The sequence below is a fragment of the Cynocephalus volans genome, chromosome 6 (genome assembly GCF_027409185.1).
Source record: "Cynocephalus volans isolate mCynVol1 chromosome 6, mCynVol1.pri, whole genome shotgun sequence".
Lineage (NCBI taxonomy): Eukaryota > Metazoa > Chordata > Mammalia > Dermoptera > Cynocephalidae > Cynocephalus > Cynocephalus volans.
Window position 1 is genome coordinate 46,522,569 of NC_084465.1, and position 24,211 is coordinate 46,546,779.

The window sequence follows — 24,211 nt, forward strand, 5'->3', positions numbered from 1 at the left end:
ATAATTTTTAGATTTCTTTCCAAATACTACAAAGCCAAAAATGTAAGCATAACATAGAAACTTCAAATCACCCACAATCCTATTATTCAGAGCTGTAGACCTTGCAGTATATTTCCTTCTAGTTTTTTTCTAGACCATAGTACATATTTATATACATTTTATGTAGCTGAAATTATATAGTAGTTGCAAATTTGTATCTTTTCTCTTTTTTTCCTACTTTATTAAGATCTCTTGACACATTTTTACAGAGTACACTGTATTCCAGAGTGTGATGTTACCATATTTTCTTAACCACTTCCTTTTAGGAAATGGAAAAGAAATATTTATAGACGGTTAAGACATTTATGTTGTTCCTAATTTTTGTGATTATAAATCACAATGCTATGGTAAGAAACTTTAAATTGAAATTTTTGCCCACATTTCAGAATATATCAGTTGGTCAGTTTATAGGAAGCACAATTTTGGTGTTAAATGTTAATGTCTTTTTAAAATAAACATTATATGGGGAATAGAGAATATATAAAGAAAACAATGAAAATAATTTATAGTCCCCCTAAGAATAAAAGCACTATTAACGTGGTGATGTTATTTCTCTCTAGAATTTCCTACATATAAACAAGTGTGTGTGTGTTTGTGGTTGTGAGTGTGTGTATATTCATCCCCTTCACAAAACTGGGATGATAATGCACATATGGTTTTGTATCCTACATATTCACTCAGCATTTTATCACAAGTGATTTCCTATTATTAAATATCTTTTGTAACATGTTTTAATGGTTGTTCACTATCTCATTCGTGAATGAGCTATTTTTTTTTTTTAATTTTATTATATCGATATACATTGTGGCTGATTATTGTTGCCCATCACCAAAACCTCCCCCCCTTCCCTCCCCCCCAACAATGTCCTTTCTGTTTGCTTGTGGTATCAACTCCAAGTAGTTGTGGTTGTTATATCTCCCCCCCCGGTTTTTTTTTCGTGTGTGTGTGTGTGTGTGAATTATATATTAATTTTTAGCTCCCACCAATAAGTGAGAACATGTGATATTTCTCTTTCTGTGCCTGATTTGTTTCACTTAATGTAATTCTCTCAAGGTCCATCCATGTTGTTGCAAATAGCAGTATTTCATTCGTTTTTATAGCTGAGTAGTATTCCATTGTGTAGATGTACCACATTTTCCGTATCCACTCCTCTGATGATGGACATTTGGGCTGGTTCCAACTCTTGGCTATTGTAAAGAGTGCTGCGATGAACATTGGGGAACAGGTATCCCTTCGACTTGATGATTTCCATTCCTCTGGGTATATTCCCAACAGTGGGATAGCTGGGTCGTATGGTAGATCTATCTGCAATTGTTTGAGGAACCTCCATACCATTTTCCATAGAGGCTGCACCATTTTGCAGTCCCACCAACAATGTATGAGAGTTCCTTTTTCTCTGCAACCTTGCCAGCATTTATCGTTCAGAGTCTTGGATTTTAGCCATCCTAACTGGGGTTAGATGGTATCTCAGTGTGGTTTTGATTTGCATTTCCTGGATGCTGAGTGATGTTGAGCATTTTTTCATATGTCTGTTGGCCATTTGTATATCTTCCTTAGAGAAATGCCTACTTAGCTCTTCTGCCCATTTTTTAATTGGGTTGCCTGTGTTTTTCTTGTAAAGTTGTTTGAGTTCCTTGTATGTTCTGGATATTAATCCTTTGTCAGATGTATATTTTGCACATATTTTCTCCCACTCTGTTGGTTGTCTTTTAACTCTTTTAATTGTTTCTTTTGCTGTGCAGAAGCTTTTTAGTTTGATATAATCCATTTGTTTATTTTTCCTTTGGTTGCCCATGCTTTTGGGGTCGTATTCATGAAGTCTGTGTCCAGTCCTATTTCCTGAAGTGTTTCTCCTATGTTTTCTTTAAGAAGTTTTATTGTTTCAGGGTGTATATTTAAATCCTTAATCCATTTTGAGTTGATTTTAGTATATGGTGAGAGGTATGGGTCTAGTTTCATTCTCCTGCATATGGATATCCAGTTATCCCAGCACCATTTGCTGAAGAGGCAGTCCCTTCCCCAGTGAATAGGCTTGGTGCCTTTGTCAAAGATCAGATGGCAGTAAGTGTGTGGGTTGATTTCTGGATTCTCTATTCTATTCCATTGATCAGTGTGTCTGTTTTTATGCCAGTACCATACTGTTTTGGTTATTATAGCTTTGTAGTATAGCTTAAAGTCAGGTAGTGTTATGCCTCCAGCTTTATTTTTTTTGCTCAGCATTGCTTTGGCTATGTGTGGTCTTTTATTATTCCATATAAATGTTTGGATAGTTTTTTCCATTTCTGAGAAAAATGTCTTTGGAATTTTGATGGGGATTGCATTGAATTTGTATATCACTTTGGGTAGTATGGACATTTTCACTATGTTGATTCTTCCAATCCAAGAGCATGGGATATCTTTCCATCTTCTTGTATCCTCTCTAATTTCTCTCAGCAGTGGCTTGTAGTTCTCATGATAGAGATTTTTCACCTCCTTGGTTAACTCAATTCCTAAGTATTTTATTTTTTTGGTGGCTATTGTAAATGGGCAGGCTTTCTTGATTTCTCTTTCTGCATGTTCACTATTGGAGAAAAGAAATGCTACTGATTTTTGAGTGTTGATTTTGTATCCTGCTACTGTGCTGAAATCATTTATCAATTCCAAGAGTTTTTTTGTAGAGGTTTTAGGCTGTTCGATATATAGGATCATGTCATCTGCAAACAAGGACAGTTTGACTTCATCTTTTCCAATCTGGATGCCCTTTATTTCCTTCTCTTCTCTGATTGCTCTGGCTAATACTTCCAACACTATGTTGAATAGGAGTGGTGAGAGTGGGCATCCTTGTCTAGTTCCTGTTCTTAAAGGAAAAGCTTTCAGCTTTTCCCCATTCAGGATGATATTGGCAGTGGGTTTGGCATATATGGCTTTAATTATGTTGAGATACTTTCCCTCTATACCTACCTTATAGAGTGTCTTTGTCATGAATGAGTGCTGAACTTTATCAAATGCTTTTTCAGCATCTATAGAGATGATCATATGGTCCTTGTGTTTGACTTTATTAATATGGTGTATTACATTTATTGATTTGCATATGTTGAACCAACCTTGCATCCCTGGGATGAATCCTACTTGATCATGGTGAATAATTTTACGTATGTGTTGCTGTATTCTGTTTGCTAGTATTTTTATTTAACAAATTCCCTTTTGGTAAAGAAGGATACTTCAGATATTTTTGCAGTTTAAAATAAAGTTTAGATGTCTTTTTAAGTAGAGATGTCCTACATCTCTACTTAAATCTCTGATTATATCTTTAAGGTACATTTTTATAAGTGAAATTTTGGTTCAGACAGTATACATTTTTTAAGAATCTTGATGCATTTATAATGAATTATTTTCAAAATAGTTGTTTTATCATACTTATCCATCAGCATCATTTTGCATTTCTATTTCATGAAATATTCATGAACACAAAACCATTTAATGTTTAAAACTATATCAGTTTGAGAGATTTTGAAACTGGTGTTTCAATTTACACCACCTTTTTGGCGAGTGTGAATATTTCTAATTTTTTGATTATATTCATTTTTTGTAAATTTAGAGGGCATTATCTTTGCTTCTTTTCCTATTGGGGTATTCCTCTCTGTATTGTAAATATATTGACCAAATATTGAAAAAGTGATTTTTTCATTAACAATTTTTTTTAATGTGGCAGATTTAAAAATTTTCATTTAGCCAAGTCTTTTCCTTTAATGATTTTTAACTTGCTTTCATGTTCATAAAGTGTTTTCTACCCTGAAAGCAGGTAAATATATTATTTCTAGTCCTAAGGTTTTATTAAGTTTCTATTTAGTTCTTAAGTCACCTAAATTTATTTTGATGTATGTTATAAGGAGGTAAAGCTTTATTTTTTCCTTAAATATTAATTCAAATGTCCCAGTATCATTTACCAAGTATTTTTTTCCTTTTTTTCACTAATTTGAAACATCACCTTTATTATATTTTAAATTCTTAACTACATTAGAATCTATGTCCAGCTTTTTGTTTTTTCTATTGATTTGTTTGTTTTTGTACAAATTCTGTAATTTTAGTTGTTGAACCTTTATTTTATGTTTTTTTATTGAAATAGCAAGTCTTTTTCTCATTATTCTTTTCCACAATTTTGTTAGCTATTTTCATTTAATCTTCGAAGTGAATCTTACGTTATTTTTATCAAAAAATCCCAGATATTTTGATGGAAATTACATGAAATATATCAGTTATTTTGTGGAATATTGACCTCTTTCCAGTCGTGAAACTTCTCACCCATTATTGCGTGTTACTTATTTTTGGGTCTTTTGTGTCTATTAGAAAAATATAATTCATATCAATTCTCATTAAATTATAAAATCATACTTTTTGTTAAGATTTTTTAATGAAGGCTTGAAATTTTACTGTAAATTCAGCTTCTCTACTATGAAATGTTTTTTTCTTTTGTTATTCATGAGAGTATCTTCACATATTTGCATATTGCTATTTCATTTTTGCTCTTTCAAAGACTTCATTATTAATAACAGTGTTGATAAACTTTATAAGTGTAGTTGTTTTTTCTTTGCTTTTTCACTTAGCCTTTGTAGCCAACAAACCACTTTAAAATTCAGTGGCTTAAAACAATGAGTTAGTTTCATGATTTTGTGGTTTGACTGAGTGTTTTTTCTGTTCTTGCCTGAGCTCACTTTGTAGCTCAACTAATATACTGACAATGATTTTGTGTTATTTTAGGGGCACTGTGTTTAATTATAGCATCAGTAGACTCTAGGAATGTTGAGAGTTTTTTCGTATTTTGACATCTCTGAAATAAGCAATTACCATTCCCAACTTTCTCTTCAAATTTATATTCATAACTTAATTCACTAAAGTATTTTTAAACAAAAAATAAAGTGAACTTTGCTTAAAAGTGTGTGAGTGGAAAAAAACACACACTGTCTTTCCTCTGCTGTCTCAGCAACAGTCAACACAGAAAACCAACTTCTGTGACCAAATGCATGGGGGATTTCTCCCCACTGACAAGCAAGTCAGCAGTTCTTCAGCAGGGTATCCTCCAATTCAATTCTAACACCATCTACCGAGAGATAGTGTCAGATTATACCCCCTCAGTCCCTAAGACTTCCCCCCACTTTTGATGCCAGTCACACGTCTAGGTCTCGAACTTCTGACTAACCAGCTGTACATCAGGGTTCCCATACCCCCTTTTGGGGTTTGATTAGTTTGCTTGAAAGCTCACAGAATTCAAAGAAGCATATACTTACGTTTACTGGTTTATTGTAAATAAAGGATATTACAAAGGATACAGACTAAGAGATGCATAGGGTGAGGTGTGGGGGAAGGGACACACAGCTTCCATGCTTTCCTTGGGTGTTCAACTCCAAGGACCTCCATATGTTCAGCAGTCCAGAAGCTCCCCAAACTCTGTGCTCTTGGGTTTTTATGGAAGCTTCATTACATAGGCATGATTGAAAACAACTGTGTAGAAATGTTACTGGACAAAAAGGGTATGATCTAACATTAACAAACTGTGTGGGGAAACTCAGCAAGGCCTGTTTCTTCAAATTCTTCTTGGCCTGTCTGTATAGCATTCAGTACTCATTCTTGGGTATGGGGCAGGACCCTTTCTGGAATGAGGGTCTTATGACTTACGATCAGATAAGGTAGGTCAGAGAATTTCTCAATGGCCAGTTCCAAGACAGAAAGACAGGATAAGGTTAGAACAAGCCAGGAACCGTGGATGAAAACCAAAATATACATATTAAATATCACAGTATGAAAGCAGCATGCTCTCAGGATTTCTGTTCCAATTTTACAGCAAGAGTTCTATAAAAAGATAAAGATGCTTAGAAAAATAAAATTGTGTTGATCTTCATGCAGAAGAAATGTATAGATTAGATTAGGAAAGACAAAGATCTTGTCCTTTTTGGAAAGCATTTTACACTGATATTTCTAAAAGCTTGTAAATGGTAGATCACTAAGCACTTTGTAAATATTACCTTTATATGAAATTTACTAACATTCTAGTTGAGAAACATGAGTATTGTTCAAACAATGTCATTAAAAAATGGTTTTACTTATGAGGAAGGTTGGTAAACCATGGTCTTTATATTCAATACAGGGAAAAATACATAATTATGAAGTCTGGAAAAAGTCTGTATTGAAATAAAATTGTCCTATAATGGAATTGTGAAAATTGCTGCCCAAGGACAATTTCTGTAATGTTGCAATAATTCATATGACAACTCAGATCATTTTAAAAGCAGATTTTTGATGACATTAGCTCTGTATTATCTACTAAAACAAGTTTAATGTCTAAATGTCCTGACCTTGTTTTTAAGTAAATCTAACTAGTCCACATATACTTCTGCAGTCTTACCTTAATACAGCTCTTTTATCCTGTCAGGAGGACCTTGAAAACAACAGATTTATTCTGCCTTTGTGCCTTTACCCTGTATATGTCCAGGCTTTGAATATGTTGCCTTGCCATCTACACCTCCATGTATCTTTCCCAGTCACTGCAGCCTGTATTGATTGTTCCACCTCAGAACTATAGATACTTGCAGTTTGAATCAAAGATTAATAAATAACTGCATATTGTTTCATGTGCGTTAATTGGATTATCAGCCTCCTGGAGGATATTGTTACACTTGTCTTATCTGACATAGTGCTTCAACAAAGCCGTGGGCAAACAGTAATTGCACAGTGTGTGTCTCCTGATCGTTAGGAGACAAAATCATTTTGATATAATTTATCCTTCTCTTTTAATAAAGGGACAGAATGGGATCTGCACTAATGATTGAAACAGCAAGAAATCCCACCTGTCCTAAGGTAAGGTTAGAGTCTATTAAATATAACACCTCCTTGAAACTGAAGATCTAGCAAAAGCACTTATTATGAGGGCCCTTTTATTAAGGGGAAAAGTTCTTAGGAATGTCTTCTAATAGATTATATTAATTCCTTATATATGGTGTTGTTCTATGAAGATTTAGGATGTGATCATTAGACCTTTTCTATATCCAGTAAGAGATTAAAGTTTAAGAACATGAAAGACTAGGACTAAAAATAAGGAAGGATTATTTTATCATAATTATTTTAATCAAATCTAGTGATTTAAGGAAAATAATGGTATTTTTAAATTTTAAAAATAGATTTTTAAGGAGGTTTTTAAATCTCATATTTTGAAAGAGAAATTTTATGTGCCACATGTATATTACATTAATGTACAGATGGAATTTCAATTAAAAAAAAAATTTTTTTTTTTTGACCAGTAAGGGGATTGTAACCCTTGGCTTGATGCTGTCTGCACCACGCTCAGCCAGTGAGCGCACCGGCCATCCCTAGATAGGATCCGAACCCGCGGCCTCGGTGCTACCAGTGCCGCTCTCTCCCAAGTGAGCCAAGGGTCCAGCCCCTCAATTAAAAATTTTTAATGTCACTTAGATATGTCTCAGTGTGGCTCCTCATTTATTTGTTTAAACCTGATGATCTGAATATTGCTTGAGTTCTATTTTCTTTAATAATACTTGTTTGAATAAGAAATAGGATTTGTGTGCCTAGGAATCCCATGCAGCTTGTATTTATTCTTGGATGACAAGCTGTAACCATGAAAAAAATCAAACAAGTAGAACTCCCTTTGTTGCTCTTTAACTCTGGCATATTCATACTTTTATTTATTCTACAAATATTAATTATGTGCCCACTGTGTCAGCACTGTGCTAGGCACTTTGGATACATTAGTGAGGAAACGCAGACTTGGAATTCACAGCCCAGTAAGGCAACATACAGATGAGATACAGTTTTCCTAAAATAAATGCTATGGAGGACAAAAACAGTTCTATGAAAGTATGTGTATAAAGAGACACAAGGGAAGGCTACTCTAAGGAATTGAGATTTGAGATCTCAGTGTGAAGGCTGATGAGTAGGAACATTCCTGACAAAGGGAATGACCTATGCAGAAAGAGTCATAGAGATAATTGGCCACAATAATCAACCACATTGTATTTTGACAAAATAAAATAAAATAAAGTATACATAAAAAAAAAAGAAAGAAAGAGTCATAGAGAATTCCAGGAACTGAAAGAATTCCTGAAGCTTAGAGCCTAAAGATCCCAGGACAGCATGTGGGATGAGGCTGGAGCGATAGGCAGATCAGACCATGCAGAGCCTTACAGGCTATGATAAAATGATGACCTTGCTCTTTTGGAGAGGACCCTAGGCTGTACTCTACACCTCTTGCTTGTTCCCTTGTATTTCCAGGGCTCCTTTTTTGTTTGTTTGCTTGCTTTTAAATCACGGAAGTTGTCAACTTTGAATAAAAAAAATAGAGTGAGTACAGGGGATCTTTAGCTTCCTCAAAAAGTAATTTATCATGATAAATGGAGCAGCCACTCAACCGTTTCTTAATCCAGCACTGTCTATATACCAATTAGAGAAAGACCCTTTGGATTTCAGCCTATGGCCAACTCTTATCCACAGTGGCCTGGAGGCACACCTGGATTACTCACAGAAATTTGGGATATGATCTTTGTTTATTAAATAGCAAAGCAAACAGGCCCCTGGCAAGGTTTGGCATAGGATTTTTGGCCTTGACAATACCTTTCAGCTTCTTAAATTTATACTACAGATCATTAACAAATACAGCTCATTTTACATAAATTCAACTGACAGGGATAAAATCTGAGACCCAGAGTGATCGACATAGTTTTTAATCAAAGTTACCCAGCTACCAAGCTTTAATAACTATGATCAAAAAGTCCTGGGAGTTTGCATAGTGTTACGTTTCAGTTTTAAAGTCATAATGCTTTCAAAAAGCACAGAAACAAAGACTAATTTATAAATGATATTATGCAAATATACTTATTAATATTTACGTAGTTTTTATTTATTACCTATTAATCTTAAAGTAGTTTTTTATTCACTACTGCTAGATCAATTATTACATGAAGGTCTAGAAATGTATGCCTTTTTGAATGTCTCTTTAAATCAAATCAAGTTATGTAGTCAAATGTATCTCTTTTATTATTGTTCTCTTGTAATACATTTCTGAGAATTGTTTCAGGCCTTGTGTCCATTGTCCCATAAAGAAGTATCTATTTAAAAAGCTCTGATGTTGTGTTACACATTTATCTTGTTGGATAGAATTATAGATAATTCTTTCATACTTCTAAGTATTATTTAATTTTTACAGATCCCAAATATTGCTGCTTAAAATGGTATTGCTCACTTTTTAATTCACTAGGTAGCTGCTGTAAGTACCATAGTAAACAGAGGGATAACGCCAAAAGCTTTCGTGTTCAGAAACTATGGTCATTTTCCTGGAATCAATTCTCATTATTTGGGAGGCTGTCAGTACAAAATGTGGCAGGCCATTAGAGCCTCATCTGCTGCTCCAGGCTACTTTGCAGAATATGCATTGGGAGATGATCTTCATCAAGTAAGTTGACTTGTATAGCTTATTTTTTTTAAATTTTACATGATTAAAAGAATCAGCACTTATTCAATGTCACTGAACTTCAGAGGAATCAACCAAGGAGACTTCTTCGTTAGTGTCTTCATATGTAAAAAGATGAGTAATTCAAGGTATTTTTATTTGTTGTTTGTTTTTCTTAACAAGCCTTGTGACTTGAGAGCATATTTTAGGAAAGATTTTTTTAGATTTTATATAGTGTGATTTATAGCTCATTATGGTTATTTTATTGATGAAAAAATGAGGTACGTATGATTAGCTTTCCAAACATGATAAAAATTAAAAATGAAATACAGTCCCTGATAATGCAGAACCCAGTCTGTTTGACAGTTTTGGTGGGCATATTTTGAAGGAGAAGCTATGTAAAATAATCGTAAACACTCGTTAAGTTAGCTGTGCCCCAGACCCTTTTTAATGCATTGCATGCCTTATTCTCAGTTACTCATTGTTACTTATGAGGTAGAGAGTTATTTCCATTTTACAAATAAGAAATTGGAGCCCTAAGAAAGGTTAAGTAATTGGACTAGAGTCACAGCTGTTATGTGACAGAGTTAGTAAGCTATCTATAATTACACTGTTTAAAATTCATGGTTAAATTATCTGTAAAATTGAATATTATTTCTGGTAATTTATTCTTCTGTTATATAGACTCATTTACTTAAATTTTTTCTCTGTCAAGTTTTTCCCACTATCTATGGAAATCTTAATTCATAACTTATACCACATGATGAAAAATGAAGTCAATAAAGGTTTTGAGCTGATACTTCTAAAATATGTACTTTTTTATATATGCTTAATTTTTTATATTATGTCCTACTTAAAATCAGTCTTGTTTAATGCAGTAAACAATCTTAACTTTCCTCTTTAGTCACTGAAGTATGTGTGCTCTCTTTATCTATTTGATGTTCAGATATCTGTTTGAGAAAAAAATCTATTATTGTTGACAAGGATTTTCAGATGGCATTCAAAAGCTCATATATAGACCTTCTATATGCATGTAAACTATATATTGATTATATAAACTTCAAAACTTTCTAATGGATAATTTTAATTTACAAGTGTCACTGTTATAACAACTAAAACATTTTCACCAATTTTATTTTCTTCTATATTTTGATTGAATAGTTTAGATACATTTTTAAATGTACAGTCTGCTATTCCATTTTCTTTTTATCTTTCTAAAAGTTATGTCATCATCTTTGTAGTTAAGAGATATTAAAATAGGATTCCTTTTGTCTTTGGAGTCAGTTCAAACTGTTCCTTACTTTGTCAGATCAGTCATCATGAAATTATGTAAGGCACTTCCCCTTCTTGCCTTTCTCTTTTTCTTCCACCCCCTCAGGTCAGAAAGTACTGGCTATTTAGTTTCATTCTGATATTGATTTCAGGACTTATTGGTCAGAATAAAAGTTTTATTTTATTTTTTTTAAAAGCCATATATTGTATGATTCCATTTATATGAAATATCCAGAGTAGCAAAGCCATAGAGACAGAAAGCAGATTGTTGGCCTTCCAGGGGTTGGAGGAGGGGGAAATGGGGAGTGACTACTATATAAGTGCAGGGTTTCTTTTCAGTGTGATGAAAATGTTCTGGAACTAGATAGTGGTGATGTTTGCACACCACTGTGAATTTACTAAATGTCATTAATAGTAAATTTTATGTTGTTTATTTTACCACAATAATAACAATAGTAAAGAATTTTTTAGGTAAACCTCAAAAAAAATTTTTTATTTTAATATGTAGCTTGCTTTTTTTAAAAACAACTCTTTCCCCTTATTCTGGTAGTATTTTTACTGTGTCATAAATCAAGAGATAACTTAGGCAATGTACATAAAATATAACAGGGTTTATAAAATATAACTTTAGTATGGTTGTTATGCTACAAACTTGAAGTTATGCCAAATATTAGTGAAAGTATCAAATAATAATTAACTGTATTTCAGGACTGTATGTTTCCAGTCTTCAAAAGAAGTTACCTCATTTGCTTTTTATTCTTTATCTAAGAGGAGGTAGTTCTAAATCAGTCCTGTTGGATAAATATGACAAACCAAAGTAACTTGGTGGTTCTTTTTCCATGTCACATAGACTCCTGATATCTCTTTTCATGCTTAGCCATTCTCATATTGATGATCATAATCTTTCAACTTATTTTGAGCCACAGATTAAAATAATTTCTTGTATAAATTTTATTTAAAGCATATAACCACATGGACAGAGAATATACTTTTATGTAAATCAATGACCTCCAGGAAAATTGGCACATTTAGTTTAATAAGAATATTTAAATGGAATCTGGAGTCTAAGCAACCTGTTTAGGTAAATATTTTAATTATTGTATATTCTCTTCTTCCAACGCTTGAGGAAGAAATGTGACATTTTTCCTCTCAAAAGAAAACCTGAAAGATTGATAAGAATATTCAAAGGTGTGAGTGATCTTGATTGCTTAAACGAAGAAAACATTCAAAGTTCTTTCTTCTTTCCAACCTTCAGAAGTTTTGCCAACTTTAGAAGTAAAATGTGGTACTTACTACTACCTCCTCATCCTAAATTCTTTGAATAATTATATTAATAGTTATATTTCTGATACCAATTGCCCTCTTCCTGAGCCCAGACAAGGGAGAGAGGCCTCACTATTCTTAAGACAGCTACTGAAAGTCTGGCAGCAAACAAGTTGAGTCTTTTTTTTCATCTCCTCTAACCATGACATGGGCCATTCACAGACCAGTTTTTTGCAATCTTTAGATTTCAGAGACTATCCCAACTAATTGACAAGACATGTCTTAAAAGGTAGACTTTTCTCATGAAAGTCACAGTGTGGAAAACATAAGACACACTCAAAGAGATGTAGTTAGAGAGTGGTGGCGATCAGCAGCTCAGAGTAGGTAGAGATTAGATTGTAAATGAAACCAAAGTCCATACTGAAATGAAGAATAGAGCAAGCAATGGAAAGATGTGACCAAACTGCTTTTCAGAGAGTCTGCACAGCCCCGTGTGTCCCTCTTACCTCCAAGGTATCACAAAACTACATATTGGTGATGAATGACATAGACCATAAAAAAGGTTCGTTAGCCTCAGACTGTCTATTCCATAACTTAAGAGCCAATTAACTTTCTCTAGGAAGAGTGGTTAGTATTTTGGAACATTTCTATGTAGCTGCCTTCTAGTGTGGTCTCACTAATCCATGCACACTATTATTTGAGATATATGTTTTCAAGAAAGTTACCTTGAAATACTAAAAATGAAGAGTTTTTATTTGATTTGTGAAATAAATACTGCACTTCCACTAAAATAGCAGCATAAATTCATGAGAAGATGACTAGTTTTTCTTCTTCACATTCCATGAGAAATTTTAATAACAATAGTATACTTCATTAGTAGCTTAAAATCCAGCATCATGTTTTTAATGCGGCCTTCTAGTCAGAGAGCATTAATGGTGTGGGTGTGGGGTAGATGATTTTCAACGAGGAAAGGAAACTACTTGGGAGAATCAATTATATTCCTAAATTAAGCAATGAATAATTGGAAGTCAAAATTTTAACAAAAAGCACTATTTACAATAGCTCCGAAAATTGAATACTTAAATATAAATCTAACAAAAAAGATGCAGAACTGTAGGTTGAAAACAACATAATCCTAGTGAAAGAAATGAAAGAAGACCCAAGTAAATGGAAAGTCATGCTGTGATTTGAAGACATAGCATAATAAAAGTGTAGCTGTCCCCAAAGTGATCTGTAAATATAATGCAATACCAATCAAAACTCCAGCAGAATTTTTTCTTTTTAGTTATACTGCCAGATTCTAAAATTTATGGAAGGGCAGAAGTATTAGAATAACTAAAACAATTTTGAAAAAAAAATTTGGAGGAATCACATTAGCCATTTAAAAAACTTACTGTAAAGGTGCGATAATCATTATTGTGTGGTATTTGCATAGAGATAGATATAAATGGGACAGAATAAACAGTCCAGAAATAGATCTGCATGTATATGGTCATTTGATCTTTGACAACAATGCAAAAGCAATTCAGTGCAGAAAGGGTAGTCTTTTCAACAAATTGTGTTGGGACAATTGGTCATCGTGTTTTTTTCTCTCTCTCTCACTCATACACAAACACACCAAACACCAAAACCTTGACCTAAAACTCACACCTTATACAGATATAATTCAAAATGGATCATAGTTCTAAATGTAAAACAAAACTATAAATAAAACTTTTAGAAGAAAACAGAAGAAAAACTTCCTGACCTGGGGGTAGGTGAAGTCTTCTTAAAATTATACTGGACTCATCATCCATAAAAGAAAAAATATTTATAAATAGAACTTCATCAAAATTAAATCTTTCACTCTGAAAATATACTGCCAAGAGGATGAGGAGATAAGCTACATACAGGAAGAAAATATTCACAAATCATATGTCCAACAAAAGATTTATGTCCAGAATATATAAGGAATATGAGATAAGGACTTAAAATTTTACAATATTAGATAAAGACTTGAAAAGACACTTCACTAAAGAGAATAAATGATTGGCAAATAAAGATGTGAAAAGACGCTCAGCATCATTAGGAATTAGCGAAATACAAATTAAAACCATGATGAAATACCACCACACACCTATTAGAGTGGATGAAAAAAAATATTGACAATACCAAGTGTTGCCAAGGATACAGAACAACTGGAACTCCCATACATTGCAGGTGGGAATGCAAAATGGACAACCACTTTGAAATGGTTTGGCAGTTTCTTACAAAGTTAAAAGGTATACTTACCATATAATCCTGCAGTCCCACTTTTGGAGATTTTACTGTAGGAAAATAAAAACTTATGTTTACATAAAAATCTGTACTCAGATGTTTATAGCAGCTTTATTTGTGATAACCAAAAGCAGAAAACAATCCAAAGGTCCTTCAGTGGATGAAAGGATCGGCTGTGCTACTCAGTAGGAAAAGGAAGAAACAATTATTACATGCAGCAACTTGGATAAAAATTTCAATGACATGCTGAGTAAGAGAAGCCAGTTTCAAAAGATTCTGTACCATATTATTCCATTTCTTTGACCTTGAAAAGTCAAAACTACAGTGATGGAAAACAGATCAGTGGTTGTTGGGGGTTATGGGTGGGAGGAAGGCATGTCTACAAAGAGTTAGCACAAGAGTTTATTTGGGTGATGGAACTGGCCTGTATCCTGATTGTGGTAGTTACATGAATCTAAATGTATATGTACATTAAAATTCATAAAACTGTACACCAAAAAAGTTAATTTTACTGTATAATATTAAAAATTAAAATATTTTTAAGTGAAATAAGTTGCTTTACAAGGTAGAATATACTGCATTACTGAAAGGGTTCAAGAATTCTGTCAAAAACATTTATTCACCTATATGTAGAAAGTGAACTAAGGGACTTTCAGCGTCTGTTTCAATTATCTGCAATGATAGTGCTGATTCCAAGGAACATGCCAAGACATCAGTGACATCAAAAGTTATTCACATTTATTCAGATTGTCCACCAGTGAAGCAGGAAACCTTCTCTTTCCCTGTACTCAGCAGGCAATTAACTAGCATGGATGGAACCTATATAGGAAAAGGAGCCTGAGCAGTCACTTAAACTATTTTATCTTGTTTTTTAAAATTTATTTATTTATTTTTTACATTCTAAAATGTTGTGGAGCATTTGGGGGGGGAGACGGAGAAAAGAGAGGGGATAGGGTGGCAGGAGGAGGAAGAGGGGGCATGGTTGAGGCCTATGACATCCCCCTCATTCTGGCAGGGAAGCCCAGGGAGCTTCTGGCAACAGCTGAGTTGTGGCTGGGCTGGATGCCAACTTAAGGGGGGCATGGCTAAGGCCCTTGCCGCCCACCACCCCAGCTTGGGAACGGTGGGCACTTCTGGCAGAAACCTGGTGGTTATCACTGGGCTGGATGCGGACATCGAGGGGGGGGCATGGCTGAGGCCCTTGGTCCCCCACTGCCCCAAGTTGGTCCTTCTAGGTTTTCTAGGTGTTCTTTGGTGGTGTTAGACCTTTACTGGTTAATATCAGAAACTTGTGATCTGTGGGGGTTTTTTTTGTTTTTTTGTTTTTTTCAGTTCTGTGTTGGATGATTAACTACCCCCACCACTTAAACTCTGCACTGGAACTAATTTGTTCTACTTTGCTTACTTCTAAAATCGGGGAACTTCCTGTGGGAACCAGCACTTGAGCCCTGTGTTTGAGCTAAATTGATGCTTTGCTGCTGGAAGGCTTTTTGTGCAGCTCAGTTTTTAATTGTTGTTCTTTTAAGCACTTCTGCGTCTTGTGAGGTGTGGTATACCTGGTTTGTATGGAAACTGGTCTGGGCCTGAGGCTTTTTGGCAAACTGCACCCCTGCAGTTCTGTATTCCTGACCAGTCTACACTGAGTGGGCCTGTGCTGATTGGAGGGCAAACCAGCTGTCCATGCTGTGCCCCAGTGTTCCCCTGGTGGGCCACCAAGGCCCTCTTCTCCCCTGCAGCCTCCATGCAACTTCACACAAAGGACATAGCAGAGGCTTTTGACATCTCTTCCTCTGTGTGCTCACCAGGGCCAGCCTTGAAGTGGTCAGGGCTCGAAATGGTTGCAGTGGTCCTTCCTTTCTCTCATCACGGCTTCTCCCACCTTCATGAACTCCATCGGTTTCTCCTCCTCTTCCCCTGAGCTCTAACGGCCCCAGCTTGGCAGGCATTGCTTTTAATTACAGATAGATCTACCATATGACCCAGCTATTCCACTGCTGGGAATATACCCAGAGGAATGGAAATCATCATGCCCAAGGGATACCTGTATTCCCACGTTTATTGCAGCACTATTTACAATAGCCTCTGGAACCAGCCCAAATGTCCATCATCAGATGAGTGGATAAGGAAACTGTGGTATATCTACACAATGCAATACTACTCTGCTATAAAAAAGAATGAAATACTACCATTCGCAACAACATGGATGGACTTAGAGAAAATTATATTAAGTGAAACAAGTCAGGCACAGAAAGAGAAATACCACATGTTCTCACTTATTTGTGTGAGCTAAAAATAAATAAACAAATGTACAAACAAAGGTTGGGGGGGAAGAAGACACAACAATCACAATCCCTTGAACTTGTTAAGACGAATAGATATGATGTAGTGGGGGAAGGGGGAAAGAAGAAAGGGGAAAGGGACATGAAAATCTACTACAATGTATATTGAGAAGTTAAAATATAAAAAAATAATGTAAATTCGTTGATTGTGGGAAAGGGTGACGCTGGGGACCGTCTATTCCACCATCTTGATCAGAAGTGCTCTTAAACTATTTTAAATCAGACATATTTCCCTAGATTTTAAATAAAACATAATATTGATGTAAATATGTATATGTATATATATATATATATATATATATATAGTTCTGCAATGCATTTTGTTACAGTTTGACCATAATTTTATATACTTTTATTCTACTCCATTTTTACAGTATTCTATCAGCATATTTTACCTTTTTCCTTTTGAATTCTTCAAAATAATATAAATTATTGATAAATGCTTAGAAATATATCTGTCTTGCCTACTTTGTTATGTTTATACTATAATGAATGTGATTCTTTGAAATTATATTGTTAATAAAATTTCAGTTAATTTAGAGTTATTTGGTTATATTTGACTTGTGAGAGAAGAGTTAATTTTAATTGTTTAGTAGAACAACAGTTCTTTTCTGTTAGGCTTTATGTAGTACCTTTATTAACTACTAAATAAGGGTAACATGTCTTTAAAGAGTAATTCAATTCCTTTCAGTATTTTTGAGCAAAATATGCAAGGCAATTCAAGAAGAAGTTTAAAGAAATTGTATAATTGGAAAGGAAAGCTGAGTAAGGCCAGTGAGTTTTCACTTGACTCTATTTTGCAGCTGTAGTATATAAAATAAAATCACTTTAAAGGAGCCTCTTGTTTTTAAGTAATTTGTTGTTTAGCTTATCACATAGTTCAGATTTCCGTGTGAGGAGATATCAAGCTGTTTAAACTACAGTTTTTGTGTTTATATTTGTAAAATACAATTTCACTTTTGAGAGTTTCTTTTTGTAACTTGTATTTTGCAGGATGGAGGTTTGCTTCTCAATAACCCTTCAGCATTGGCAATACACGAGTGTAAATGTCTTTGGCCAGACGTACCATTAGAGTGCATAGTATCGCTGGGCACCGGACGTTATGAGAGTGATGTGAGAAACATAGTGACATCCACGAGCTTGAAAACCAAACTTTCCAATGTTATCAACAGTGCTACAGATACAGAAGGTTAGTCTATTTGCTACCTTAAAGCACTTCAACTTCTAGCATTCAGTTTTTGGTAGAATATACTGATGCTAACTACAGAAGAGTATGATGTGTCTCTGTTGTGGGCTTAGGAAGCACATGGAGTGAGTATTTTGTTGTTTTACTTTCTCCCTAGAACACAGATTATTCTCCATCTGGAATCTAGTGCAACCTCTGTCTACTTACAGTTGAAGTGTCTAAAGCAGGGATAGCACAAAAGCTTGGTTGGAGACTCTTAAGCCAGATAAGAAAGGCTAAAGCAACAAAAAGAGTCAGATTAATTCAAGTAAACACATGATAACAGAGAATTAGATACCTATAAGATTAGATTATTTCATAATGTGGAGGCAAACTAGAATTAGAATAAATGCTTGTTTCCACTCTTGCTGCCTTTATAGTCTTCATCCAAAGGCCAAGGTGACCATCCTAAAATGTAAATTAAATCATGTTTTTCCCTTCTTAAAACCCTCTAAGGCTTCCCAGCACACTAGGAACAAAATCCAGAAGCCTCATTTACTGAAATTTACCAGGACCTTTAAGACCTAACCTTTGAACACATCTCTTTCTCCTCTCTCAGCATTCCTTCTCTAAAGTGTATCCAGCCACACTTTAATTCTGGCTGTTTCTCAGACTTGCTAAGAACTCTCCTGCTTCAGGGCCTCTGCATTTGCTTTAACTCTGTCACTGTGAGGCTCTTTCCCCAGATACATGCTTGACTCTTATTTTATTCAGGTCTCTGCTCAAATGTCATTTCCTTAGAGAGACCTTTCCTGACCACTTTTCTAACTCCCTCACCAAGTCACTCTAATCCTTATCCAGCTTTTGTCTTATTTTTTCTCTTAGAACATTTATCTCATTATGGATATGTATTACATAGTTGCTTATTATTTCTCTATCCCACAAGAATTTAAGGCAAGAACTTACTCAGTTTACTTTGAGTTATCCAGTTTCCTATTGACTCCAGTGCCTGGCACATAGTAGGTATTCAATGAGTATATACAGAATTTCTAGTATTGGCCTTGAGGTTTAAATCTCCTCATTTTACTATTTTATTTTTGGGTCCTATGTGAAATCTGTTATTAAAAAATTGTTAGCGCTTAGCCCCTTGTTTCTGAATCTCATTCTTTCCAAATCTGCGTGTTATTGGTTGAATCATTAACCCAAGTGAGGATCTTAATTAAACTTCCACTAAGGACTTTTATCCATTACATGGTAACCCAAGAAAAGCTGATGTACTAGATTTTTCACTATCTGAAATTTTGTTATCAAATCAGCAAAATATTCTTTTTTCCCCAGCTTTATTGAGGTGTGATTGACACATTAAAAATTGTACATATTTAAGGTATACAACATGATGTTTTGATATAAGTATATCTCAGGTAATGATTCCCACAGTCAAGCTAATTAACATATTTATTACCTGATACGGTTACCATTTGAGGGGTGTGTGCGTGTGTATGTGGTGAGAACACTTAAGATCTACTACTCCCTTAGCAAATTTCAAGTATATAATACATTATTATTTACTATAGTTACCATGCTGTACATTAGATCTGTAGTAGTTATTCATTTTATAACTGAAATTTTGTATTCTTTGACCAACATTTCCTCATTTCCCCTACTTCCTAGTTCCTGGCAACCACCATTCTCCTGTTTAACTATTTTAGGTTCCACATAAAAGTGATACTATTCAATATTTGTCTTTCTGTGTCTGGCTTATTTCACTTAACATAATGTCCTCCAGGTTCATCCATGTTGTTGGAAATGGCAGGATTGTTTCTTTTGTAAGGCTGAATAATACTGCTGTGTGTGTGTGCGCATGTGTGTGCGTGTGTGCATGTGTGTTTGTACACACCATAATTTCTTTATCCATTCATCCATCGATGGATACTTAGGTTTTTTCCTTATCTTGGCTAATGTGAATAATGTTGCAATGAACATGGCAGTTCAGATATTTCTTCAAGATACTGATTTCATTTTCTTCAGTTTTATACCCAGGGTAGGATTGTTGGATCATGTGGTAGTTCTCTTTTTAATATTTTGAGGAACTGTCATACTGTTTACCGTAATGGCTGTACCAATTTACATTCGCATGAACAGTTTACAAGGGTTCTCTTTTCTCCACCTCCTCACCAACATGTTCTCTCTTATCTTGTTCATATAGCCATCCTAACAGGTGTGAGGTGGTATCTCACTGTGGTTTTGATTTGCATTTCCCTGATGATTTAATAAAATATTCCTACCATAAGCCATTTGCTGAGACAGATGGTTTTAATCAGCCAGTCTCATAATAGCTAACTCTCTACCTTGTACAGACTATGTGATGGGCTCATCTGGAATTTTCAAGAAACATGAAATTTTACTTACACTGTAGTTAATGAGACAAACACATGAAAGGTTTAATAATATTAGTTATCTTTGAAAAAAGATGTAACAAGAATTATATTGAAACATGTAATTGTTAATATTAGATTATTGTTGACCTACAAAAACAGTAATTTTATATGGCTTAATCTAGTATATAATCAGTTGCTAAATAAATGGTGAATGATTGGAGTTGATTAAGTTTATCAGGTAGGAGGAGGAATGAGAAAACTAAACTTGATTGTGTAGATAGCTTACAAGAAGTAAATTAGACTTGATATCGGTCTTAAAAGATGTATAGGGTTTGGACATTTTAAAAGATTAACACTTCCACTTCTGGCTGTCATAGAATAATAGGAGCCAGATATTTCCTCCCACCATCAACTGTTAGAAAACTAGACCAACAATGGTTTTCAGATATTTGATGACAGTTGGACTCTTAAAGAAAAAAAATAATAAATGAGGTAATTATCATGATTGCTCAGCTTTCTACCTGAGAAGTGTTTCTGTATTATAGTACAGGAAGGGGAATCCAAAAAAGCAGAGCAGTCTCTTGGAGTTAGGAAAAAGAGATTGGAGTTCGAGAAAGCCAAGGAAACTAAAATATGTGGGCAAAATACCACAGAGGAGGCAACTTCACCGGTAGAGTTCCCCAGAGATATGCAGAGGCTTTGACTAAGTACTGATCTGTGCGTTCGTGTGAGGAAACTACCCAAAGCAGAGGAAAGAACCACCAGAAAGGATTAGACAGAATAATTATTGGAGTTCACAGGAAACCCAGAATAGTTTAGATTTACATCAACTAGATTAGAAAGACTTTTGTTATATACAGGATATGCGGTAGAGTCCTCCGAAAGGTATTGTCTCAGTAGTGACATCAGATTAGTTCTAGAGTAAATGCCTGTCTTGATCCATCCTAACAAAATTTAGAAGCAATTCTCCCCACAAATGTAGTCCAATTAACAGCATCCATTGTTGGAACAAAATTCAACAATATTTAAATGAATACAACAAATTCCAGCACGCAAATTTGTAAAATTCATAATGTATGCATTCAGTAAAAAATTACCAGGCATACAAAGAAGCAAGAAAAGATAGCCCTTAACCAGAAGAAAACCAAGTTGATTGCAATAGAACTAGAAATGAAACAGATGATAGAATTAGCAAACAAGGACATTATAATAGCCATTATAAATATACTCCATATGTTCAGTAAGATAGAGGAAGACATGATCACGATGAGGAGAGAAATGGAAGATGTAAAAAGGACCCAAATCAAACTGCTAGAGGTGAAAAATACAACATATGAAACAAAAAATACATTTGATATAATTAACAACAATTCTACACAAACTTTTGCAGAAAATAGAAGAGGAAGGAGTACTTCTCAGCTCATTCTATAAGGTTAGCTTTACCCTGATACCAAAACCAGACAAAAACATTATTTTAAAATTAAAAAAAAAAAAAAACCTACCAACCAGTATTTTCTATTAGTATACATGCAGAAACCCATAAAATAAACTAGTAAATCAAATTCAACAATTTATACAAAGGAGACTACTATATGACCAAGTAAGGTTTATCCCACAAATGTAGGGTTAGTTTAACATTAAGAAAAATCAGTGCAATTCACCATATTAACAGAATAAAAAAAAAAAAACAAAACATGATTATCTCAATAGATGTAGAAAGACATCTGATAAAATTTAATATATATTCATGATAATAAACTCTCTACAAATTAGGAACAGAGGGAACTTCCTCAACCTGATAAAGGGCATCTACAAAAAAATATAGAGCTAGCATCATATTTAATAGTGAAAGACTGAATGCTTTCCACTTAAGATTATGAACAGAGTAAGTTGTCTGCTATAACCACTCCCAGTAAACCTTGTATTGGTGGTCCTTTCTAGTGCAGTAAGGCAATAAAAGGAAATGAAAGCCATATAGATCAGAAAGGAAGAAGTTAATATTTATAGACAACACGGTTGTCTATGTTGACAATCGTAAGGAATCTATAAAAAAGCTACTAGAACTAATAAGTGAGTTTAGCAAAAAAAAAAAATTGTATTTCTGCATACAAGCAATGAACAATTGGAAATTGAAATTAAATGTGTACATAGATATCATTTATAATAACATCAAAAATATTAAATACAGAGGTATTTAACAAATGATGTGCCAGATTTGAACAGTGAAAACTACAAATCTTTACAGAGAGAAATTAAAGAAAACTAAATAAATCAATGGATGTACCATGCTATACCATGCTCATGAATTGGAAATCTCAATGTCATTAAGATGTCACATTGCAAATTGATCTGTAGACACAATGCAATTCCTGTCAAAATCCAAATAGGCTTTTTGGGGGATAAAGATTAACAAGCTGACAATAAAATTTATATGGATATGCAAAGTACCTAGATTAGTCAAAACAATTTTGAAGAAGAACAAAGTTGGAGGACTTACACCCGCTGATTTCAAGACTATGCAGCTACAGTGAGCAAGGAACTGTGGTATTTGAATAAAGATAGACATATAGGTCAATGGTACATAATTGATAGCCCAGAGACTTATTCATACCTGTAAACTGAGATTTTTGACAGAGGTGCCAAGATAACTCAGTGGGAAAGGATAGTCTTTTTAACAAATGGTGCTAGGACAATTAAATATTTACAGTATATCTACAAACTTGAACCTTGACCCTTCACATCATATACAAAAATTAGCTTGAAATGGATCTTAGTCCTAAATCTAAGAGTTAAAATTATTAAACTTCTAAAAGAATATGCTGGAGAAAATCTTAATGACCTTGGGTAGGTAAAGATTTTTTAGATAGAACACAAAATACATGAAAAAACAGATAAATTGACTTCAAATAACAAATTTTGCTCTGCAAAAGACACTTTTAATAAAGTGAAAAGGCAAGCCACAGACTGAAAGAAAAAATTTGAAAACATGTATTTGATCCATTATCAAATCAAATTATATAATCAGGTCCAAAATATAGAATTCTTACGTTACACACACAAACACACACACACATATAAAAGAACACAAGCAATTCAGTGGAAAAAATGAGCAAAAGGTTTGAACACACTTAAAAAAGATACACAAATGACTACTAAATACATGAAAAGCTTCTCAAATTCAGTCATTAGGGAGATGAAAATTAAAAACACAAGATAACATTAGACATCCTCCAGAATGGCTAAAATTAAGACAGTACAAAGTTTTGCCAAAGATATGGAGCAATGGAAACTCAAATATATTAATGGTTGGGATGCAAAATGGTATAGCCATTTTGGAAGACAGTGTGGCAGTTCTTAAAAAAATAAACATACACCTCTACTATATGACCCAGCAATTTCATCCCTGGGTTTTTATTACAAGAGAAATGGAATCATATATCCACACAAAGAATTCTGTATAAATGTTTTTAGCAGGATTATTCCTAATAGCTAAGAACTGAAGGAAGCCAGAACCAGAACTGGGGAGAACAAATTGTGTTTTATCTATACAACAGAATACTTACTACGCAGCAATAAAAGGAAAGAAACTATTGATACCGCTGTAACATGGATGAATCTCAAAAGCATTTTGCTAAGTGAAAGAAGGTAGACATAGAAGAGCTAATATACCTAGGATTCTGTTTGTATGAAATTCTAGAAAAGGCAAAGGCTTAAGGGGGACCAACTATAAAGAGGCTTGAAGGAACTTTTTGCAGTGATGGGAATGCTGTATGTCATGATTGTTGTGGTGGTTACACAAGTGTACACATTTGTCAAAACTTGTCAAATTATAGTTAAAGTTGGTGAGTTTCACTGTATATAAAGTATACCTCAATAAAGATCCCAAAAAATTAAAAACAAAAAAAAGAATGTTGGAGAGGCATCTCAGCAGTGGCAAAAAGTGATCAAAAGCACAGAGAAAAGAGAGTACTGGAGCGGGTGTCCTAATTTAGCAGAATAATATGAAGTTTTTTAGAAGATAAATTTTATTTCGTACTTTTGATCATTATTATGGATTCCTTACTCC

The 24,211-nt window shown here is 34.1% G+C and overlaps 1 protein-coding gene across 2 annotated transcripts in view; it reads left to right on the plus strand.

Annotated features, from left to right (window-relative positions):
• PNPLA8 (patatin like phospholipase domain containing 8) overlaps positions 1–24,211 on the plus strand; it is a 55,471-nt gene that overhangs the window by 30,100 nt on the left and 1,160 nt on the right. For both annotated transcript variants that reach the window (XM_063099373.1, XM_063099372.1), the window contains exons 7-9: positions 6,813–6,870; positions 9,281–9,475; positions 17,596–17,791. In XM_063099373.1, the coding sequence (XP_062955443.1) occupies positions 6,813–6,870; positions 9,281–9,475; positions 17,596–17,791 (449 nt within the window). The remainder of the gene's footprint in view (positions 1–6,812; positions 6,871–9,280; positions 9,476–17,595; positions 17,792–24,211) is intronic.